Raw genomic sequence first — 21079 nt, 5'->3', positions numbered from 1 at the left:
GGGAACGGGAGCAGCTGCCAACGAGCAGTTTGATTCTGTGGGTTGGAGCACAGCCAGCTTCACGGTGTCAGGGGTGTGGAGACTGACTGCTTGCGCCTCCTGCAAGATCCATTACAACAGTGGTTCTCAGCCTTCTGGCCCTTTAAATACAGTCCCTCATGGTATGACCCAACCATAAAATTATTTTCGTTGCTACTTCATAACTGTCATGTTGCTACTGTTCTGAATCGTCATGTAAATATCTGACATGCAGGATGGTCTTAGGTGACCCCTGTGAAAGGGCCGTTCAACCGCCAAAGGGGTCGCGACCCACAGGTTGAGAACCGCTGCATTACAAGGAAAGTCCGTGAGAGCCAGGGCCCCGGGGAAACCCAGGAGGTCCATCTCATCTCCCGTGTGTCCCACAGCTATGCCAGGCTCCCCAGCTTACTCTGCGGGCAGGTGGGGTGGGGGTGGGGGGCAGTTACTGCTTTCTGTGAGTTACTGCTTTCATCTACTTCTTCCGAAGGCCTCACAGATGCTTTACTAGGGGGTTAAAGTCCCTCACAGCAGCCTGGGCAGAACCGTCTGCTTGTGGGTCGATAGGCCGAAGGGGTATAGTGGGTACTTGCCACCCGTGAGCTGGGCGCTAGTTCAGGAAAGAAGGCAGCCACCATGGGGCCACGTGGCCAGCGAGTTTTCCTGGAATGTGTGTGTTTTGTGCTTCCTGATCTGACCCATGTAGTCAGATGGGCGCGGGGAAGCCCTACCGCATGGGTTGTCAGGAATAGTAAAGAGTGAGATGGTGTGGCTCAGCGGTTGAGTATCGATCTATGAACCAGGAGGTCAGGGTTCGATTCCCAGTCAGGGCACATCCCCGGGTTGAAGCCTCGATCCCAGTGTGGGGCGTGCAGGAGGCAGCTGCTCAATGATTTTCTCATCATTGATGTTTCTCTCTCTCTACCTCTCCCTTCCTCTCTGAAATCAATAAAATTAATGTGTTTATTTTTTTTAAAAAAAGAAATAGTAAATGAGTCCGTGAGAGCCCTCAGGTGGGTGTGGTAACTGCTGCCTGCCTATCAGGCACCTGTCCTGCACGGATTGTGGGCTAAGAGGCAGCAGCTGTAGTTGACGGCATTGCCTCCCAGAATCCAGCAGGAACGGAGACCCGGGCTCCCCTGGCCCAATTCCTATGGCGTCCAGGTACCTGCTTGGGGCAGAGGGAGGCAGGAGTGTGGGTGCGTGGCCCGGCCCGGACAGGGATGACGGGTGAGAATGTGCTTGCGTCGGGAGCTGTCCCCTCCCCTGCTCTGTGCCACCAAATATGTCCATGCTCTCCGGTGCCTGGTCAACGGCCACCCCGGGCTGCCGTCCCCTGGCCAGACCTGGAGCTCACCGGCTAATTTTAGAAATGACTCGGGCACTCAGCTGCTGCTATCACACTGGCGCAGAGGGAGGGTGGGGGAGGGCCGGAGGAGCAGTTCGAGGGGCTGTGTGGGGAGCGTGGGGAGGGGTGCCTGTGACATTGGTCCTTCGCCCCTGCGTTGCCGGCCTGCTGGGCTCTCTGCGCCGCCACCTGGGGAGACCTCTCGGGCGGGAGAGGTGCCTGTGACCCGAGGCCTCGTGTGGACAAGGTACTGTCAGCCTGGGTTTAACGATGGGCACCTTGGGAGCTGATGGGCCAGTTTTCATTCTCCAGAACGGGTCTTTGGGGGGCCGTGGCGGCAGGCCTCTGGTAGGCCTTTCTGGGGTGGACGTCACTTTCTCAGAACACAAGAGTGTTTTGTGGGTGGGTTTTAGAACAAAACGCTGGGCGTGGGTTCTATTAAGAATCAGGCTTGTCAGGACCCAGCTGTTTGCGAATCATTTTTAAAAAAAATATGTTTCGGGTCACGCGTTAACTTCCACCGCGGAATCTCGGCCCGCAGACAATGCGGTTCCTACTTCCAAGGGCTGGTGATTTCTGCTCGCTGTCCGCAGCCGCTTGTCTGTTTATGGTCAGGGGGCCAAACCCTTCCTCTTTCACCTTCCCAACCCTGTGGAGGATCAGCCTTACCGCTAACGGTTTTTTAATTCCAAATGGAGCCCCGTGTGTGGTGGGGGAGGGGTGGTGGCGGTTCAGGGACAGGTTTGAATTTCATGCGGTGCTGACTCGATTCTCCGTCTTAGAGGACTGGTTGTATCTGGCACCCCCGGTACCAGGCATTGCTTTGAATGGAGATGATTCACAGGCCTCGGTGGTGGGGGTCGGGGTGGGGACAGCGAGGGGGCTGTGCTTTGGACATGGAGCTCCCTCTCTGAGCCCCGAAGGCCTCCCCAGCTGCAGGCCTCGGAGCCCTGCCGAGGGCAGCTTTCCCGTTCTGGTGCTCAGGTGGCTGGGTGGGAAAAGTCCCGTGGGTCCCAGGCTGCCCGGTCTGGCCTTGACCCGGCAAGGGCCTGGGTTTCTGTCCCACAGGATCGGGAAACCTGGGCTGCTACTCTCACTCTGTGGCCAGCTGAGACCATGCCTGCCTGGGTCAGGGCACCAGCGGGCTTCCCATGCCCGGCAGGATGGTGGTTCCCGTGGGGACTGTCTTTGCTGCTGACCTGAGTCCAGACTGCCTGTACCTGAGCATCCTGCCCAGGGTGGGCTGGGGGAGGGCCTGTGTGGTTTAGGCTGTGGATGAGTTCTAGAAAACAATGATGGAGAGAAAGTGGGGGAGGGGAGGAGGGAAAGGAGGAATAGAAGATGGAGGAGGTTGAGTCTCCTGGTCTCCTGACTTTTGAGGGTCTGTATGTCACCAGTTAATAGATATCTGGTGCCACCTGCACATAGGCCTGGTCACCTTGAGTAGTCTCGTTTGGGCTCTGCTGTGACCTCTGTGACCTTGGACAAATCCTTCCTGGTCTGAGCTTTAGTCTCCCCTCCGACACCTGTGGGGGTGGGGCCAGGCCATCCCACAGGTGTCCTCCAGGATTTAGCCCCAGGGCAGTGTTTCCCCAGTGTGGGTCCTTGATGACCAACATCAGCCTCCACCTTCTGAAATGCAGGTTCCCGGGCCTGTCTCGGAACTACTAACCCGTCCTGGGGGCAGGAGCCCAGAAATCCACAGACTTCAAAGCTCACGGAGGCTGGAGGACAGCCTCAGAGGGCTGCCACTCAGCACCCACCTTGTCCAAACTCACCGGGGTGGGACACAGACAGGGACTGAGTATGGATGGCAAAGTTTCATAGGGAGAACCAGCAAGCCCTTCTGGTGGCATTTTGAGATGAGAACAGAAGGCCCAAGAGCTGAAGAGACCCTTCTCTCAATGCCAAAAGAATGGAAACTCTGGCTGGGTCTCTACTCTGAGGCAGGTCTTGAGTGTCTTGCTTTCCCTAGTAGATAAAAACAACTGTCTGAATGGCCCAGTTTAAGCAGGTGGTTCGTTGATGTGGTATATGGCATATGCTGAATTTTTTTTTAAATAATAAACTTTATTTTTTACGTTCACAGCAAAATGGAGGGGAAGGTGCAGAGATGTCCCATATACCCCCCTGACCTCACACAGGCCTAGCTTCCCCCATGGTCAACATCCCCCATCGGATGGTATGTTTGTTACACTGATGAACCGGCATGGACACATCATAACCACTCAAAGTCCAGCGTTTACATCAGGGGTCACTCCTGGTTGTGTTACATTCTGTGGGTTTGGACAAATGTGTAAGGACACGTATCCATCACTGTAGTCTCATACGGAATAGTTTCATTGCCCTAAAAACCTCTGAGCTCTGCCTATTCAGCCCTCCCCATCCTCCCTACACCCTGACCACCAATGATCTTTTTATTGTCTCCATAGTTTTGCCTTTTCCAGAATGTTATTCAGTTGGAATCATATAGAATGTAGCTTTGACAGATGGGCCTCTTTCACTTCACCACATGCATTTAAAGCTCCACCAGGACTTTTCATGGTCCCCTTAATGTTCAAACCACATGAAATGGAATTATTTGAAAAGATGTCGAAAGTGGGTTTGAGACAACGTGAAGGGCCCCTGGGTGCTGTCAAGTCTAACCCCGTTTGCAAACAGCTGCGGCACGACTTGCTCAAGGATACACCCCCTCGTCGTGAGGGCATTCGTCTTAGAACAGCTTCCGCCTTCCAGGCTGGCATTCAGAGAGCCCTGTGGGGCTCCCCATTTAAGGAATAATATCCCAATTTCCCCACTTACCCCTGCCCCCCGACCCGTCCACCATCATTCTCCAAGCCTCCAAGGAAAGGACTGAATAGCTTCGGATGAACTCCTCCCCCAGGGATATGACTCACTCATATCCGTAATTTTCTTTTTCTGCTCCACTTCTCACGGAGCCTCTCCCTGATGCCTTTTAAAGGACTCTAGTTTCTGGCAACACAGGAAAGATCCCCAAGAAGCGGCTACATGTTTTCACCAAATAGGCAGCCAGTGCTCACACCTGGAAAGGTAGGAATTTCAAGGCCCTAGGTCCTCAGGGAATTTCTCTCCACCCATGGAGGACGGAGTGCATTGTCAGTTGTGCTGAATACCGGCGGGGGGTTGTGTTTCCATTTCAGGGAAGGCGACTGGATTACCCCTTGAGTTGAGAGACAGATGGTTGCCCAATGGGATTAGATGTCTCATTCTCGCTGATTATGCCTGGGAGCTTGGGTGGGAGTTATTAGCCCCACTGGACAGATCAGGAAGGGAGATTGAGAGGCTTACGTGGCCCGAGGTCATGGAGAGTGACATGAAACGGGCCAGGCGCCTTTTTGCTAAAGACCAGTCTGGTCTAATAAGCAACATGAACCAAGGTAGTCAATTGTGCGACACTGCTTCACAGGCACAGGTGACAAACCCACTCACACTCATCACCTTGTTTTTAATACACAGAGAAGCCAGGGGGTGCACGGTTCCAGTTTTATGGAGGCGGAAATGGAGAGTCAGAGAGGTTTATAACCTGCCCAAGGGCACAGCGCTACTAACTGGGCGATGGGTCCAGGAATTCCTTCTTTTCCTGTTCTTCTGTCAGAGCAGTGTCGGCTCATTTTCTATTCTTCTATTTATTATTCGAAGCACCTTTTCCCCCATACCCGGCCTTGTGCAGCTCTTCCATCCGGCTGTTCCCGAGTCCTATTCATTTATAATAAACCCACAACCTAGGAAGTAACATGTTTCAGAATTATGTGAGCTCTTCTAGCAAATCGATCGAATCCAAGGCAGGGGGTCACAGGAACCTCTGACTTGCAGCCAGTGGGTCCGAAGGTCAGTAAAGTCCCCTTTTAACTGTGGTTTCCCTTTCCAAGACTTCAGTTATCCGAGGTCAACCGCATTCGAAAATATTAAGTGGAAAATTCCAGAAATAAACAATTTTTAGGTTTAAATTGGGCGCCGTCCGGAGTCTCGTTACGAAATCTCGCGGGATAAAAATCTCTCGCGATACAATCGCGCCCGATAAAATCTCGCGTGTTCTGCCCTGTCCAGTCCCGGAAGTGAGTCATCCCTTTGCCTGATAGGTATCGGGATCCGCTGTCTCAGAGGTTATCTCAATGCTTGTGTTCAAGTCACCCTTATTTTACTTAGTAATGTCCCCAGGGCTCAAAAGTCGTGATGCTGGCAATTCGGATCTGCCAAAGAGAAGCCGTAAAGTGTTTCCTGTAAGCGGGAAAAATAGCATATATAGGGTTTGGTACTACCCACGGTTTCAGGCTTCCAATAGGTCAGTGGTCGGCAAACTCATTAGTCAACAGAGCCAAATATCAACAGTACAACAACTGAAATTTCTTTTGAGAGCCAAATTTTTTAAACTTAAACTATATAGGTAGGTACATTGTTACTAACTTAATTAGGGTACTCCTAAGCTGGCCTTTGCTAAAAACGTCCTCAGTCTGATTGAAGTATGTTCGCTGAGGTCGACCCCTTCCAACTCTCCCATCCACACTCGTCTTGTATACTTGTTACGTCTATCTCCTTTTGTTCATCCTCTCTATGTGTCCAAACCATCTCAACATACCTTTCTCAATCCTCGACACTACATCTTCTTTCACTCCACAACGTTCCCTAAAATTAACTTAATAAACTTTACTTAAAGTTTTAAGTCAACTTCGCACTGTACGTGTGTGCCCGCACGTGGTATTTTGTGGAAGAGCCACACTCAAGGGGCCAAAGAGCCGCATGTGGCTCACGAGCTGCCGTTTGCCGACCACTGCGCTAGGGGTCTGTGAATGTATCCCCCATAGATAAGGGGGGGCTACTGTCCTGGGAGCAACCTGGACTTGCTGTTGGCATTGTAGCTGGTTGGTTGGACAGAGGCACAGCTAACAACCTGGATTTGCAGGGGGTGTCTGAAGTAGAGGGTGGTTTTGTGGGACTGAGCCCTTTACCTGTGGAATCTGATGCTATCTCCGTGAGATAATGTCAGAATTGAGTTCCCGGACCCCTACAAGACTGGGCCTCAACCTGAGCCCATGGGGGACAGCATAACACAGGGCAGTGTGATCAAGCTGGGGGAATAAACACACTCACAGCCAAACGGTGGGAAAGAGAATCCTAAATGAAAATGGAAATGAGCAAGGACCCAGGAGTGACCTAAGACATGTGGTCGCAGCGCAAAGTGGGTGATTGGATGGAGAAGGTAGGAGGCCATGAGAGAGTCCAGTGAGGGGGGCTGGGGCTGGAACCTGGGAGGGCAGTGTCACTGAAGAGGAGGAGCAAGGGGGAGAGGTGCTAGGGCAGGTGGTCATGAGGGCCCTGGCGGCCACTAAAAGACTTGACAATGTTCTATGAGACTAGAGAAGTCACAGGCTGCTGTGTCAGTACCGCACGTTGTGGGGGGTTGGGGGGAGCCTTGAGAGCCCCCTGGGGCCACTCAGATCTAGCATGTGTGCACGGAAAACTCCAAACCATCCCTGGTTTTGGGGGCTGCCTTTCCTTTCACCAGCTTCCCTCACCCTGCAGGGGAGACTTGAGACTTTCTACCATAAATTCTGAGCATCTGGGGCCTCCTCATGGGCTTAAAACAGCTGCCGAGGAGGCAGGTGTGAGTTTCAGGCCTGGAAGGGAATGTGGTGGTAAGAACACTTGCTTAAATTAAGGCTTGACAGCGGGATTGGCTCCTGGCCCTGGGTCAGTGGGGCTGGCCCGGAGCCTCCGAGGGGCAGGACTGGGGGAGTGAAGGACCCACACTGAGCTCCCTCTCATTGTCATCCATGTCTTCCGGGCATGGCCAGCAGCCCCTGAGGACAGCCCAGACTGACAGCCAGGATTCCCCCTGGAGCCTTGAAGCTGAGGGCGATTCTTGGGAAGCAGCCACTGAGCAGGCCTGGCTGGGCTGGATGGGAAGGGGGGCGGGCGGTGGCCAGGGCAGCCTCCTCGCACCAGGCCTATTCATAACCTGGGCTCCGCTCCCCAAGCGTGGAGCGGAGTGGCTTCTGGCTGTGTGTCACTCAGGGGCATCCCCAGGGTCTCCCCAGGGGATGAGTGGGGAGCGGTTGAGAGCCCTCCTGTAGCCCTCTCCCCGGAGATCTGGCCTTCTGCGGATCTGGCTCCCCTGCCTTTGCTAGATGGACAGCCCACACTGCGGGGGCTTTTCCTGAAGCCAGAGCCTTGGCTGTTTGCACTTGGAAATGTTTTCAGGGTCTCCGCATGGGCATCTGACTTCCTCAGAGCTGAAATGTCCCCTTCTTGGAGCTTGGGATCTTGAGATTCCCTGCACGCCAGGCCCGGTAGGAGTGCTGGGGTCTCAGCCAGTGGCGGCATCCTGGTAAACACTGAACGGCCAGCTCCTTGAATAAAAACCCTGATTAGTAGTATTTGCCAATTTCAGCGGCGTAAACACTCCGATTGTAAGCTACTAACGTGGCACCGCCCTACGCAGAGCTGGAGAGAGATGCTCGCTCCGAGGAGCTCTCGCGAGAAGTTCTCGCGAGATGAGAACTGGCTTTACGCTCGGGCGCCAGGTGGGCTCACCAGCTTCCGGGATGTGCCGCTGCCCCTACCAGGCGAGGAGAGCTCACCTTGAACGCTGGCCTAGGCGTCTTCTTAGGCCTAAGTCACTGAGAACGGTAACTCCCAGGCTAGCAAGCCTTCGAAAACCCCCTGGATGATGGTGGCTCTGACAGCAGGGGAGGCGGTGGCACCTTGCAGGAGGGGCCTGGGTGGGGGTAGGGGGTCCGTGAGGGACAGTGCCCTCCGAGCTAGAAGGGAGAAGAAAGGGACTCATGCCAAGATCCTGGTGTGTTTCCTCCCAGCCTTCATTTTCTATGTGCCGTGTTGTTCATTGGCCCATTGGCATAGTTTCCGTGTGTGCAACATCGCGCTGTACTTTCCTTCACTTTAAAGGCCAACACGAGCCCCCTCCCGCGTTCCTGCTCGTGCTTCCTACGAGCCTCCTCGTGCCCTGCGGGCGGGACGGGAAATAGTGCAGCCGCTTTGGAAACCTGTTTCCAACAGGTCAAACACAAGGTCACCGTGCGACCCAGCAATGCCTCTCCCAGGAATCTATCTGCCCAAGGGAAGTGGCAACAGAGGGGCACACTAAGATTTCCGTGACTGTTCATAGCATTATTCATAACGGCCCCCAATTGGAAACAGTCCAAGATGTCCATCAGCTGGTGAATGGATAACCGGAGATGTGGTCCATTTTATACGATGGAACGCTATTTAGGGGACAGAAAGGCATGGGGCACTGATATGTACAACAGTGTGGGTGAACCTCACAAATATGCAAACTGGAAGAAGCCAGATGCACTTCCTGATTCCATTTATATTAAATGTTCTGAAAAGGCAAAGGATAGCGGTAGAAAGTAGATGAGTGGTTGGTTGCCTGGGGCTGAGGGTGGGAACCGGCATGAAGAGGTTGGGGGGAGGGTGGGGGTGGTGGGAGGGATGGGTGGGTGGGGTTGGTTGTAAAAATCTGTAGATTTATTTTTAAAACTGTAAATTTATAAAAAATCAACATCAAATTGTATACTTACAGTGGACGAATTGTATGGCTAGCATAGAATTTATACTCAATATAACTGTTTAACCATGTTTCCTAAATACCCTTTTCAACAAATTTATAATATTCCTTTAAGTTAGATGCACTTCAATGTATTTGACATTCTCTAGTTATTGGACACTTGGTTGTGTCTTTTTTTTTTTTTTGGTTTTTACATTACAATCAACATAGTGATGACATTTTCTGGTTTTGGATTACTTCCTCCAACTTGTTTTCAGAAGAGGGCTTTTTAGGTCCAAAGTTATGAACATTTGATAAGATTCTCAGTATGATGCTAAATAAGCTAAATTGTCTCCCCAACCTGCTGGGTCAGTTAATTGCCTTGGTTTCCTGCCCTTTTCCTAATTTGCATGGCCACACTGAGGAGCCCACTGCTCCCTCACAAAAGGAAAAAGCACTGTTTTATGGTATTAGAAGTCAGCTTGGTGGTTGCCCTTGGGAGAATGGTAACTAGAAGGGGCCATGAGGGAGGATCAAGGGGGCTGGTCATGGTCTTTTTATTTCTTGAATTGATATATGACTTACATACAGTTAAATATTCAATCCTAATTGTACAGGTGGATGAATATTTACATACGATATACTTCTGTAGCCATCACCCAGATCAAGCTGTAGGACATTTCCATCACCCCATCATTCCCTTGTGCCCCCTCCCAGCCCAAAGTTAATAGCCCTTCTGATCTCCATCACCATAGATTAGATTTGCCTGTTCTTAAACTTCTTAAATAAAATAGTCTTAAATTTTATTTGATTAAAATTTATTTTTTAACAATTAAAATAATTACTAATCCCTTTTAAATGTTATTTAATTAAATTTTATTTTTAATATTTGAATTGAAATTATTTTAAATTTATAGTTTAAAATAAAATGTTTTTACAGTGGGGCCTTGACTTACGAGTTTAATTCGTTCTGAGACTGAGCTTGTTAAGGAGCTCGTTAAGGCGCTCGTTAACTCAAATTACTCTATCAATTCAATGCAAAAAATCTGCCGAGAGACAGCTGGTATCTCAAAAAACTCGTTAGTCAGGACACTCGTAAGTCAAGGCCCCACTGTATTTTAAAAAATCTAAAATAATATTCGATCAGGGTGTTGGCTATAGAGGTATGTTCTTTATGTGAGAGCTGCTGAGCTATACACTTATGATTATGTACCTTTCTGATTGTGTGCTATATTTCAATAAAAGGTTACAGGGTGGGGTCAAGAGAAAAAGGATTTCAGGGCACTGTCCACATAGCCTGCAGCCTCCATCTGACCACACTCCTCCCAGGTATACATGACTGGGTTGTGCCTGGCTGTGTGGACTTGGTTCTTGGCATCAGTGGGGGTTGGCGTGGGACAGTGTCTGTGAGCTAACCTGTCTCTCTCTTCTCTCCCCCACTGTGTCTCCTTGTCTCAGTCTTGTGTCCATTCACCTCATGCGCTCTGTTCAGTGTCTGTAGCCTCATTCTCTGCTGGTGACAGAGTTGCATCTCGTCTCATCTCATCTCATCTCATCTCATCTCATCTCATCTCATCTCATCTCATCTCATCAGTTGGCCCTGGCACTGTCTCAGCATGGCCATCTCATCTCGCCTCGCCCTGTGGGAGCAGAAGGAAAGTAACGCTCGGAGCTCAGGCTGCAGGACCCGTCACACTCAGCATGGGTGGCCCAGGCTGCCCCCTCCCACCTCGGGCAGAGGGTCTGACATCCATTGCCTCCCTCTCGCATGTCCAGCCCCACCGTCCATCTTCTCCCCGGCAGCTTGGTTAGCCTGGGACTGTCCAACCCAGCTGGTCTGTAGTGACCATGCCCTTGGCTCCACCCATGACTGCCTCGTCTTTCCTGTTCCTCAGTTGGCAGTGAGGGAACGAGGGTAGACCAGCTGTCCCATTTCCATCCTCCTGGCAGTTTTGATGAGCACAGGGGTTGGTGTGGGAGGAAGAGTGTGGGCAGTGGGGAAGGGGCCCAGCTGTTGGCTGCCAGGCTCATGCCAGGGGGACGGGTGTCTGTGGTCCCTGCCTCTTGTCACCATGGGAAACTGGAAAGGAGCCCTTCTCCCCAGTTATTCCTCTTTTCTTTTTTTGATGCCTATTACGTCCTCCGCCCCTCATCCCACCCTCATGCTTAGGACTTGATGAATCAGAGGCCGAAGGGTGGGGTGGGTGAGAAGCTCCTTTCCTGGTGCCTCCTGGCTGCTGCCTCCACCACTGAGCACAGTCCTGAAAGAAGCAGAGTTTGCACCAGCTGCATTGCCTTAGGAGTCACTCACGTGGGTTTCAGGCAGGAGAGGGAGAGGCGTGGCGTAAACGTGAGCCCAGCCTCACATGGCCCTGCTGCTCTCTGGCTGGGCAGAGGTCAGCAGTGACCTGCCTTGCCCTGTGGCCCCTGCGCTGTCTCCTTATCTTCTTTGGAGTCCCTGTCTTATCAGCCTGGCTGCGAGTCCTGGCCAGCCGCACACAGAGGGCCTCGATAAGCAGCTTATTTTAAACCAGCGTGGAGCTCTTCCATAGAAAGCACTGGAGATTTTTGTTTTTTCCTCATGAGCTGTCACAGTGTTACAGGTTAAAGACACAGCGCAGGGGGCCATGGCCAGTCCCATGCATGCCTCAGCTCCCAAAGGTCGCTGTGGCCAAGGAAGCCGTCTTAGCTGCACCCCAACTCCAGTCAGCGCTGGCCTGGGCCATGTTTCTGCGGTAAAATGCTGGTGTCCAGCCTGCCAGCTTTATGGCCCAGAGCTGGGGGCCCTGGCTGCCCAGGTCCTTGTTTAAGGACCATTAAGAAGCCACAGCACTGGGTCAGTGGAGTGGGCTGTAGTCATGGGGTTGGACCCTTCTATAAATCATGGCTGCAGGCCCTTCTCTACTTTGACTTGTTCCTGGCACACAGTGAGTGGTTATGTGATTAGTTAATTGATTAATCTATTAAGTACAAGCTAGATGGTTCCCTGTGATCCAGCCCCTTCTGGAAACAGGAAAAGCTCCTTATGGACATGGGACTGTCCCACACCCAGGAAGGGGGCTAGTGGCCTTGACGATCCAGATCCATATTCTGAGGACACTGGATCCAGGCTGGAGTAACCCCTGCTGCACATGCATTACATTTTCACGGGGGGGCCCTCCCAGAGCCCCCCTGAGCCTCACCTGCTTTGCCGTGGCTTCTCATACATGGGCTTGGTCATGTATGTCCTCCTCGGCCCACTCCCAGGCTTCTTCGCAAAGCACTGAAAGGGCAACTTGCCCCTGTCCGTTCACTCACTGAGCTCTTCCCTTTCTTCTGCAAAACAGATTCGGGAAGAGGAGAAGAGTCCTCCGCCGTCCTCGCCCCCTCCCCTCTTCTCTGTCATCCCAGGCGGCTTCATTAAGCAGCTGGTCCGGGAGACTGAGAAAGAGTCCAAGGAAGCAAGACGGAAGAAACAGGCGGTGCTCGCCTCTCCAGAGCAAGAGGTAAGTGGCCCTGCAGGAAGGGGCCAGGTGCCTGTCACCCGCCTTCCTGTCCCGAGCACCTCCTGAGTCACTTGCCATCTTGCTTTGGCTCTTACTATCCCCACTGGTTCCTGTTTTTAGCTTGGTCTGTGGAACTCCTTTGCATCCTTCAAAACCCAGCTTAGAGAGTTCCTCTCTGGAAAGCTCTCCCATTGGCTGCCTTCCTCTGATTCCCACTGCACCCTCTATGCCTGTCTCAGTTGTGGTCGGCGTAGTAATTACTTGACCATATGACTTCTTTGACTAGGAATTCCTTAAGAGCCACCACTCTCTCATTCAACCTTGTATCTTGAGCAGCTCTCATAGTATTTGACCCATCAGGAGTGCTCAACGCCTGTTTGTTTCATGAATGAATGGTATTAGTTGATGATGATTGTGGGCATCATTTTATCTCACTTTTGCAGAAAGAGAAGCCTGGATATTAGTGAAGGATGTATGGTTAGCTCAGTTTAATTTAGGCAGGAAAGATATTCATTTGCTACTTACGGTTTATAGCTGTATTGATTGTTCAAATTCTGAAACCCTTCCATATCATGTATGTCCTCCTTGGCCCCCTCCCAGGCTTCTTTGCAACCAGGGCCCCAAGTCCCCCAAGTACCTCCAGCTGCTATGCTTATCTAGGCCCCTTTCCTTAGTTCCTTGGAATGGCCACAATCCAGTAATTAACGGGTTAATGTGTGGCACAGGCAGGGACTTCAGTACCCTGTTCCAGCTGGCTTCCCTTCTGATTGGTTGGTGTCTATTAAAAATCCTTAATTATTCTGAATAGCACAGCTGGATTGAAGCAGTAGTTGGCCAAGATGCACTCCCTATGCTTTAGGGGCTTGCAGATGTATTCCTGAGGGTGGCCACTGCTGTCTCCCTCCTTTTCCCCAGCTCCTTGGCCAGGGAACCTGGATGGGATAATGGGGCTAGACACCAGGAGGTAGGCTTAGAGCACAGTGCACCTAGAGGAATGTTCTTTTTTTCAGCTTGGGCTATTGAACTCCTATGCATCCTTCAAAACCCAGCTCACGTAGAGTAGCTCTGGAAATAGTCCATCTGTGTTAGGCAAAAAGGGCATCACCTCATGAACTCCAGTGGCCCCTTGAAGTGAGGTGGATGCTGCAATATTTAGGCTGAGAAACTAGTAGCCTCAGGACCTAGTGTTGGCTTGAGCCCAGGGGCCATCCTGGCTCTGCCCCCCACTCCCCTTCAGCTGCTGTTTGCTCGGCGACTCCCACGTGCCTGCACCTGTCCAATGACAATGACTTGGCTGCATCAGAGAAGTCCTCCGGCAGCTGAACAGCAGCAGCTGCTGAGACACTCCTGCCAAGTCTTTGTCGGGAGGATGACAGGGAGGACAGGCTCTGTCCCCACCCCCACCCGACCCAGGCATGAGTGGGAGCTAAAGTCGGCCCCCATAGGCTGTTGTTAGGTCATGATGAGATGTTACTGTGTGCCATTTATGACTAGACAATGTCACTGTGCTACTCAGGGGCTTATTTGAAACCCTGTGTGGCATTGGGGTAGATGGGATTATACCCACTTATCAGAGGTGGAGACTGAGGCTCAGAGAGGTCAAGAGACTTGCTCAAGGTCATGAGGTTAGATAGAGGCAGAGTAAGGGTGTGAGTCTGTGTGTTCTCTGCTCTGGTGAGCTGCCTGGGGGAGGGCCAGCTTGGGGAGTGAGGTGGCTGGTGTGGGTCACAGAGGCCTGGGAGGAAAGGGCTCCATGAGGCTGCCGGCCTTGTTGGCGTCACCGTGCACAAGTAAAGGAGCAGAGCTGAGCAGAGGCTGGGGACACCCTGTCACTGCTGGGCCTGGATGGAGACTCAGAGCCAAGATGCAGGATGGGCAGGCCTCAGACCACAACAGGTGGCTGGACCATGGGCCAAGATGCTCCAGAGCCTGGAGCAGGGCAGCCTCAGGACATGCTTCTGCGAGGCAGCAGGTTATGGCTATTCCTGCCAATTCCGTTTTCTTGTCCCAATCAGTAGATAAGTATGGACACCCTCCTCTTCCCAGCCCAGCGTTTCATTTGGCCCTCATATAATCCTTGCAGGGAGCGATTAGAGTCCATCACTGTTTTGTAGGGATGGAAAACAAGGCTCAGGGAGGTAACTTGGTTTTCCCAGGGCCAGTGAGTGATAGCAAGAGGCCAGGACAACATTGGGGTAGAGAGAGACCCTTATCAAATGCCAGGAGAGCTGGGTTCCAGTTCTGGCCTCACCACTCTGTGTGGTTCAGGCCAAAACCCTTTCTCTTCTTGGCCTCAGTCTGCTCCTCTGTAAAATGGATGTGTGTGAATTAAGAAAGCTGCAGAGGGCTAGGCCTTTGGTGTTTATGAAAGAAAAATAACCAATCTGATCTTTGGTCCTCTGCCCCATAAACTCTCATCCTTTAGGGTGGGGTGGTGGGGGGAGGATGGGATTGGTGATCTTACTCGGCCCCTCCCATGTTAGTGTCCCCTGTGGTGGTTTGGTTAAAAATAAGGCACTGACTCATTTTTCAAACTGGTGTAGACAGTGGTGAAACTTGCCAAGTGCAGCCGATCCCTTTCCAAGGCGGTACCCTGTTGGTTTCAGAAGGTCAGGCTGAGCCACTTGGCCTGGGCACTAGAGTTGGGGTTCTTAGTCCCGGTTGTACATTGGAACCACCTGGGGGGACCACAACCCAGACCAAATCCTTCAGACTCTCTGGGAGGGGGGCCTAAGCATCAGTATTTTAAAAATACCCCAGAAGATTCCAGTGAGCCCTAGAAAGACAAGTAAGACCATTAATATGCAGAGGTTACAGGCACTGGCTTTAGACTCAGAGAGGCCGGCATGGCTTTATATTTTCTTTGTCTTTTGGGCCACCTAGCGTCTTTGTGTTTGCTTCCTTGTCTGTAGCGTGTGGAGATGTTCAGAACCTCCTTCATGGTGTTCTCATGAGGGTAAATATTGCATAACGGCGGTATAGGGCTCATTTTGAGGGATCTATATAGGGCAGCTATTATTATCAATATTATTGTCATTTGTACAAAGATGAAGGTAGAGACTGTGTTCTGGAGGCATCCACCATCTAAAACAGGAGAGAGACACAGTTGGAGCTGGAATGAGATGCACAGTGTGGTCGGTGCTGCAGATGGTGAGCTAGCACAGGGCTCTGGGACTCCATGGATGTATGAGACATTTTCTGATTGAGGTCTCCAGGGGAAGATTTGCAGAGGCAGTGGCATTTGAGCTAGGTATAGAAAGCTGAGAAGCACACGGGTGAGTGAGGAGGGGAAAGGGCATTCCAGGCAGCAAGCTCAACATGAGCAAAAGTGTGGAAGCAGGGAAGTGTCTGGTGTGGCTGAAGCATGGGGATAAACAGGGACAAAAGAACCAGAATGGGGGCGAGGGCTCCTGGTTGAAGACTTGAAATGGAAGGTGGTGGTGGTGAATGATTTTCCGGTAGTCTGTGGCAACTGGCAAAACCTTTTGATTGGGTTTGAAATGACTGGCAGCACGTTGAAGGGCTACCAGTTCAGGGGCTTGGGAAATAGACCTGGATTCGGAACAGGAGACACAGATGTGAAGCTTTGCAGGGCGGAATCGGCACGATCCTGGGGCTGGTTCAGTTGCAGGAGGAGGGTGAGAATCCTAGATCCCAGGCTCAGATGTGTGGCAGGCTGGCATTGGCACGGTCCGTGATGGAAAAACCCAGGCTAGGGCAGCCGGGGATGCCTGGCACCAGGATGGAACTGCCCATGAGAGGCAAAGCTGGCCGTGCGAGAAGTTAGGTCACAGCCAGCCTGTTTGACGGTGGAGGGCTCGGGAGGGCTGACATCACTAGGCAGTAAAAGGGCCCAGCAGAAGAGCAGGCAGCGGAGACCCCATGGATGTGACGTGGCCCAAATGTCCACATTAGGCGAGAGCGGAGGACCTCAGGGCCAGAAACCAGGGCCCTCACCTGGTATGGGGGTTGGGGCGCGGGACAAGGGCAGCAGAAGTAGCAGCAGCTCAGTGTTCAGTTCCCTGCGATTTCCAAAGTGCTTTTCCGCATCTCATCCTGCAGAACATCCGAATGGGCAGGTGGTTTCTACCTGCCCTGAGGGAAGACGGAAGCTCAGAGAGGATGGACGATGGTGTTCATGGTCACCCAGCTGGAGAGTGTGTGAGCCAAGACTAGAACAGGTCATCTGATGACAGGCCCAGTCCTTTCCCCATCCTGGCAGGAAGCGAGGCCAAAGCAAAAAAAAAAAACAGACGGTGCCAACAGTGGTAACAATGGCCGCAGTGGCAGCTACTGTTACTGAGGACTCACTATGTGCTGGGCCCAGTTTCTGTATATTATCATGGATCCTCATGCCCATCCGCTAGGTAGGCCATTATGGTCCTCATTAGGAAACAGGCTCAGAGATGGGAAGTAATTTACCTAAGGCCACACAGCTAGTGAGTTAGGAGTTGAATTTGGAGTTGAGTCTGTTGAATTCCAAAGTCCACTCTCCTTTCACTCTGTCACTTGGCCTCCAGGCTCTGGGCCAACGTCCACGGTGCAGGGGTTTGGCTCGTTGCCCAGCACAGTGCCCATCAGATGTCATAGGTGCTTGAGGGTCTTTGGATGAATGAGTGGCTTGGTGGACAAATGAATGAATGAATGAGTGAGGGAATGAGCAAAGGACAAAGCTGTCAGGTAAGCAAGCAGCTAAGGATGGTTGTGGTCTCTCTCCTAGACTCCAGAAATTTCCACTAGCCAACCCAACAGCAAGTCCAACAGTGGCACCAAGTCTGGAAGCCAAAACATTTCCCAGGACAACCAGGCAAGCTCTCCCCAGAACGCAGACATTCCGGGCCAGCAGAGCCAGGGGGCCGGCCCCACGGAGCCCATGCAGAAGACCACCATCAACGGCGAGAAGGCCCAGGAATCGGGCCCCAGTGCGGCTCCAGCCAAAAAACCTCTGCCCTTGAAGAGGGGCGTGAGGAGGGGTGATGTGCTGCTGATGGTAGCCAAGCTGGACCCGGACTCAGCCAAGCCAGAGCAGAGGACCCAGCCCCGTGACTCCCCCGCCTGCAAGACCCCCTCCCCGGCCACAGACCCTGGAGGGGGAAAGGAGGGGAAGGCCCCACCAGCTCCTTGTGGTCCCCAGGCCAGCACTGAGGATGCAGCCCCGAAGGCTGAGAAGACCCAGACTGGGGGTCCTGGGGACCCAGGAACTGTGCCAGTGACAAAAGGCGAGAAAGATCAAGGCACAGCAGGGAAAGGTGGTGAGGCCCCCCAGACCAAAGGGCTGAAAGGGGATGAGCCCCAGGGCAAAGAGGGGCCAGGTGAGGGGAGACGACCAGGTACAGTGGAGAAGGGGGGAGCAGACTCCACAAACAAGATGGCAAAGGGGAATCTCTCCAAGGATGCAGGGGGCGAAGGGAAGTTGGCCGAAGGGAAGTTGGCCGGGGCTCAAACCCAGGTGAAAAAGTGGGGAGGTTCCCTGGGCAGAAGGAGCAGGTGGGATGGTCCCCAGAAGAAGGACAAAGAAGGTGCCCTCCTGAGTAAGGCGGAGAAGACAGGCGAATCGCAGGTCAAGGCGGAGAAGGTGAACAAAGTGCAGGGGAAGGTGGCGGAGGCTCCCCGAGTGAAGGAGGAAGCACGTGGGCCTCACAGTGAGTCTGGGGAGGCAGGGGAGGCTGCGGCTAAGACACAGAAGGGCTGTGAAGCCCCCAAGGAGGTGGGTGCAGCCAGGAAGGAGAGCCACAAAGTGCAGGGGAAGGTGGAGGAGGCTCCCAGAGGGATGGAGGAAGCACGTGGGCCTCACAGTGAGTCTGGGGCTAAGACACAGGGCTGTGAAGCCCCCAAGGAGGTGAGGGCAGCTGGGAAGGAGATCCGGCCAGACAGCAGAGGGCAGGAAGCAGAGGGGCCCTGCACCAGTGTGAATGCCAGGGCCGGGGCCCTGGAGACGGAGCTGCAAGCACTCAGACCACCTGCTCCGGAGAGCCGCACAGAGAGGCCTCAGAGACAGGAGAACCAAGAGGGACCATCCCTGCAGGAGGGAAGTGAAGGAAGCCAGAGTGGAGACTTGGACCAGGTGAGGGGCTGCAGCCCGGAGTGGGGAGCAGTAGCCGGACCTTCCAGAGAGAGGGGGATGGAAAAGACTTGCGCCCTGGAGGTGAAGAGGGTGGGGCAGGAGATGGACATCCCTTAGAGAGGGGTGGCCACGTGGCCAGCTCAGAGGAAGGGACAAGCACTTCCTCCTTGACAAGGAAGGGTCTTGAGGCGCCCACTGCACCTGTCCCACAGCGTGACGGAGATGCCCCCGCATGGCTGAGCTTACAGTGCCACACGGCAGTTCTCACAGGCTGTGTAAATAGCTGGTTGCTGGAAATGCAGAGCCCAGGCCCCCCTGGAGCTTTCATTCCAAAGGCCAGGGGTGGAGCCAAGGACCTACATGGAAATCAGCACCCTCCCACCCCTTAGATTCTATTGGGGTGCTCCCATGAACTCTCATGGAAGGGCTTCGCCCCTCACATCGGGGTGGGGAGAGGCAGTGTCATCTGATTTAATTTTTGTGACCTTTGCTCTCAGGCTCCGGAGGACAGGTGGTACGAGGCAGAGAAAGTCTGGCTGGTTCAGAAGGATGGATTTACTCTTGGTAATTAGGGGTTTTAGCACATTCACTCTTGGTAATTAGGGGGTGAGGGCTGGTGGCAGCGGTCTAAGCCTGTTCCTCTTGCGCCCCCTGCTGCTGGTAGCCATGTTTGCAGGTCCTGAGCGTGGTCTGGGGAGCAAGGTGAGCAGTAAGGAGCCCCTGAGACCAGGAAGGGGATATGCGGCTCTTTGGGATGGGAATAGTTCAGTGTCATTTCACTTCTGGCAGCTGGTCTATTGGGTTCTGTTTTCAAAGACATCGGAGCCTTGGTAATTAGTTATTTAATCCATTAATGTCACCCACAAGCCTGGTTTGGTTCCTGCAGTGTTCCTCAAGGAACCTGGAGTCGAGTGCTGGTGGGCAAATAGCTTTCATCTCGCAAGCCCACTTTTGTCCATTGGTTGTGACCATACTCTACAGAGAAGCAATTCTGAGTCTCAGTCAGATGCTGCTGGGATGAGTGATTGATTAGTAATGTCTGTCTTGGGTACTGGAAGGGGAATGGCAGCTCGTATGCCATTATCTGCCATCCCGGGACTAGGTATGAGATGGGTTGTATACCCAGCCATCTGGGTTCCTACTCTCTGCCTGGCACAGTGCCAGCTGATAACAGCCTCTGTCCTTAAAGGGCTTAGGCTCACAATTCAGGACCCTCTGTGTGAATTGGCCCCAAGGGGAGAGGAGGCTGTCCCTCTCTGACCTGTGCCAGGCCCCCTCTGCAGCTCCCTGGCCTGGCTCAGGAGCTCAGAGCCTGTCTCTTCTCCCCTCCCCTCTCTTTTCTCCCCTTGGCTGGCCACCAGCAACGGTGCTTAAGCCAGATGAGGGAACAGCCGACCTGCCGGCAGGAAGGGTGCGACTTTGCATTGACGCTGACAAAACCGTCACCGAGGTGGACGAGGAGCGTGTTCATCGGGTGAGTCCCCGCCCCCTCCCTGTCTGCTCCGCACTGTCCCGTTCATCTGGCTGGAGATTTCCATGTACCGACTGCAGGCACTACTTTGGCTTGATGCCCTGGAGAATAAAGCCATTGAACTTGTTGCTCTGCTGGAGATATATTGCTAAGGGATCATTACTCTGTCCCACGGTGTCCCCTTTTATGAAGACACGTTAAGAGACATGTTCGTTAGGTCTTAGGACTGAGAGTTCTGCTTGACCCAAGAATGCAATTGCTTTTCTTTTTATGGGCATCGCAAATCATGCTACAAAACAAGTTTCCTTTCTCACCTTGGCTGCCAGGGGACTCAGAGCCCAATGTGCTGCCTGCCACGGACCATAGCGTAGGGTATAATGGCATATATTTTGGGTATTAATCGTTCTTTTGGTTTTTGCTTTTTTAGTTGTTTTGCACAATTTTTTCAGTGTGCTATCAACCGTTTTGAGGGGAAATCAGCAAATAATGATAGCAAAATAGGTCGTGAGCCTTTTCCACCCTTCAAAGCCTACTAATGAAGCAAGCGTTTCCTCCGGGAGCCCCATGTGGGCCTTGGTCATCTTCATTCCTCTCTGCACTCCTCTGCCCACCCCTGACCCTCCAGTCCCAATAGTGTTGGGAGTTTGCAGAGGGCCAGTGTTCTCAGAAGAAAGGCTGACCTGTCGGCGAGCTCAGGGTTGGCCCTAACCGCAGAGCCTTAGGCCCAGAAAACTCCTCGGAGCTGGAACGAATGGTAGGAAGCCCTTTAGGATGGATGCCCCGGGAGACGCTGCAGTCATCCTTGGCTTCTCGAAGGGCCGGGGAATGACTCCAAGGGCCAGTGCACGAGGGGCTGTCAGAGAAACGGGCGATGTGGCCATTGGCCTGTGTCCTGAGTGTCACAGCACATGCAGCGCTCCCCGCGAGACTCGGGACCGGAGAGCTCAGGGGACACTGCCTGACTCGGGACACCACCGCTTTTTACGGTGTTTGAGATGCAGAAGGCACTCGGAGTCTTGCCGCTTCTCTGTTCTGAGCATCTCCCCTCACGGTACAGGAAGGAGGGTCGGGTGTGAACAGAGGGGTGGCTCTCGGGCCTCACCAAGAGCAAAGGAGAAGGGAGGCCCGTTGTAGGGTTTGTGACTCTCCAGAGTCCTTGCGTTCTGTC

The 21079-nt window shown here is 52.9% G+C and overlaps 1 protein-coding gene across 2 annotated transcripts in view; it reads left to right on the top strand.

Moving 5' to 3' along the window:
* The first annotated feature begins 1460 nt into the window (after nucleotides 1–1460).
* The window catches only part of MYO18B (myosin XVIIIB), a 173058-nt gene continuing 153439 nt past the window's right edge, over nucleotides 1461–21079 (top strand). For both annotated transcript variants that reach the window (XM_036354082.1, XM_036354081.1), the window contains exons 1-6: nucleotides 1461–1613; nucleotides 10350–10546; nucleotides 12218–12376; nucleotides 17097–18440; nucleotides 18938–19004; nucleotides 19802–19914. In XM_036354082.1, coding sequence (XP_036209975.1) covers nucleotides 10508–10546; nucleotides 12218–12376; nucleotides 17097–18440; nucleotides 18938–19004; nucleotides 19802–19914 — 1722 coding nt within the window. In that variant the 5' untranslated portion in view covers nucleotides 1461–1613; nucleotides 10350–10507. The remainder of the gene's footprint in view (nucleotides 1614–10349; nucleotides 10547–12217; nucleotides 12377–17096; nucleotides 18441–18937; nucleotides 19005–19801; nucleotides 19915–21079) is intronic.

This window comes from Myotis myotis, unplaced genomic scaffold (genome assembly GCF_014108235.1).
Source record: "Myotis myotis isolate mMyoMyo1 unplaced genomic scaffold, mMyoMyo1.p scaffold_m19_p_20, whole genome shotgun sequence".
Classification (NCBI taxonomy): Eukaryota; Metazoa; Chordata; class Mammalia; order Chiroptera; family Vespertilionidae; genus Myotis; species Myotis myotis.
This window is presented reverse-complemented; position numbering and strand designations above follow the sequence as displayed.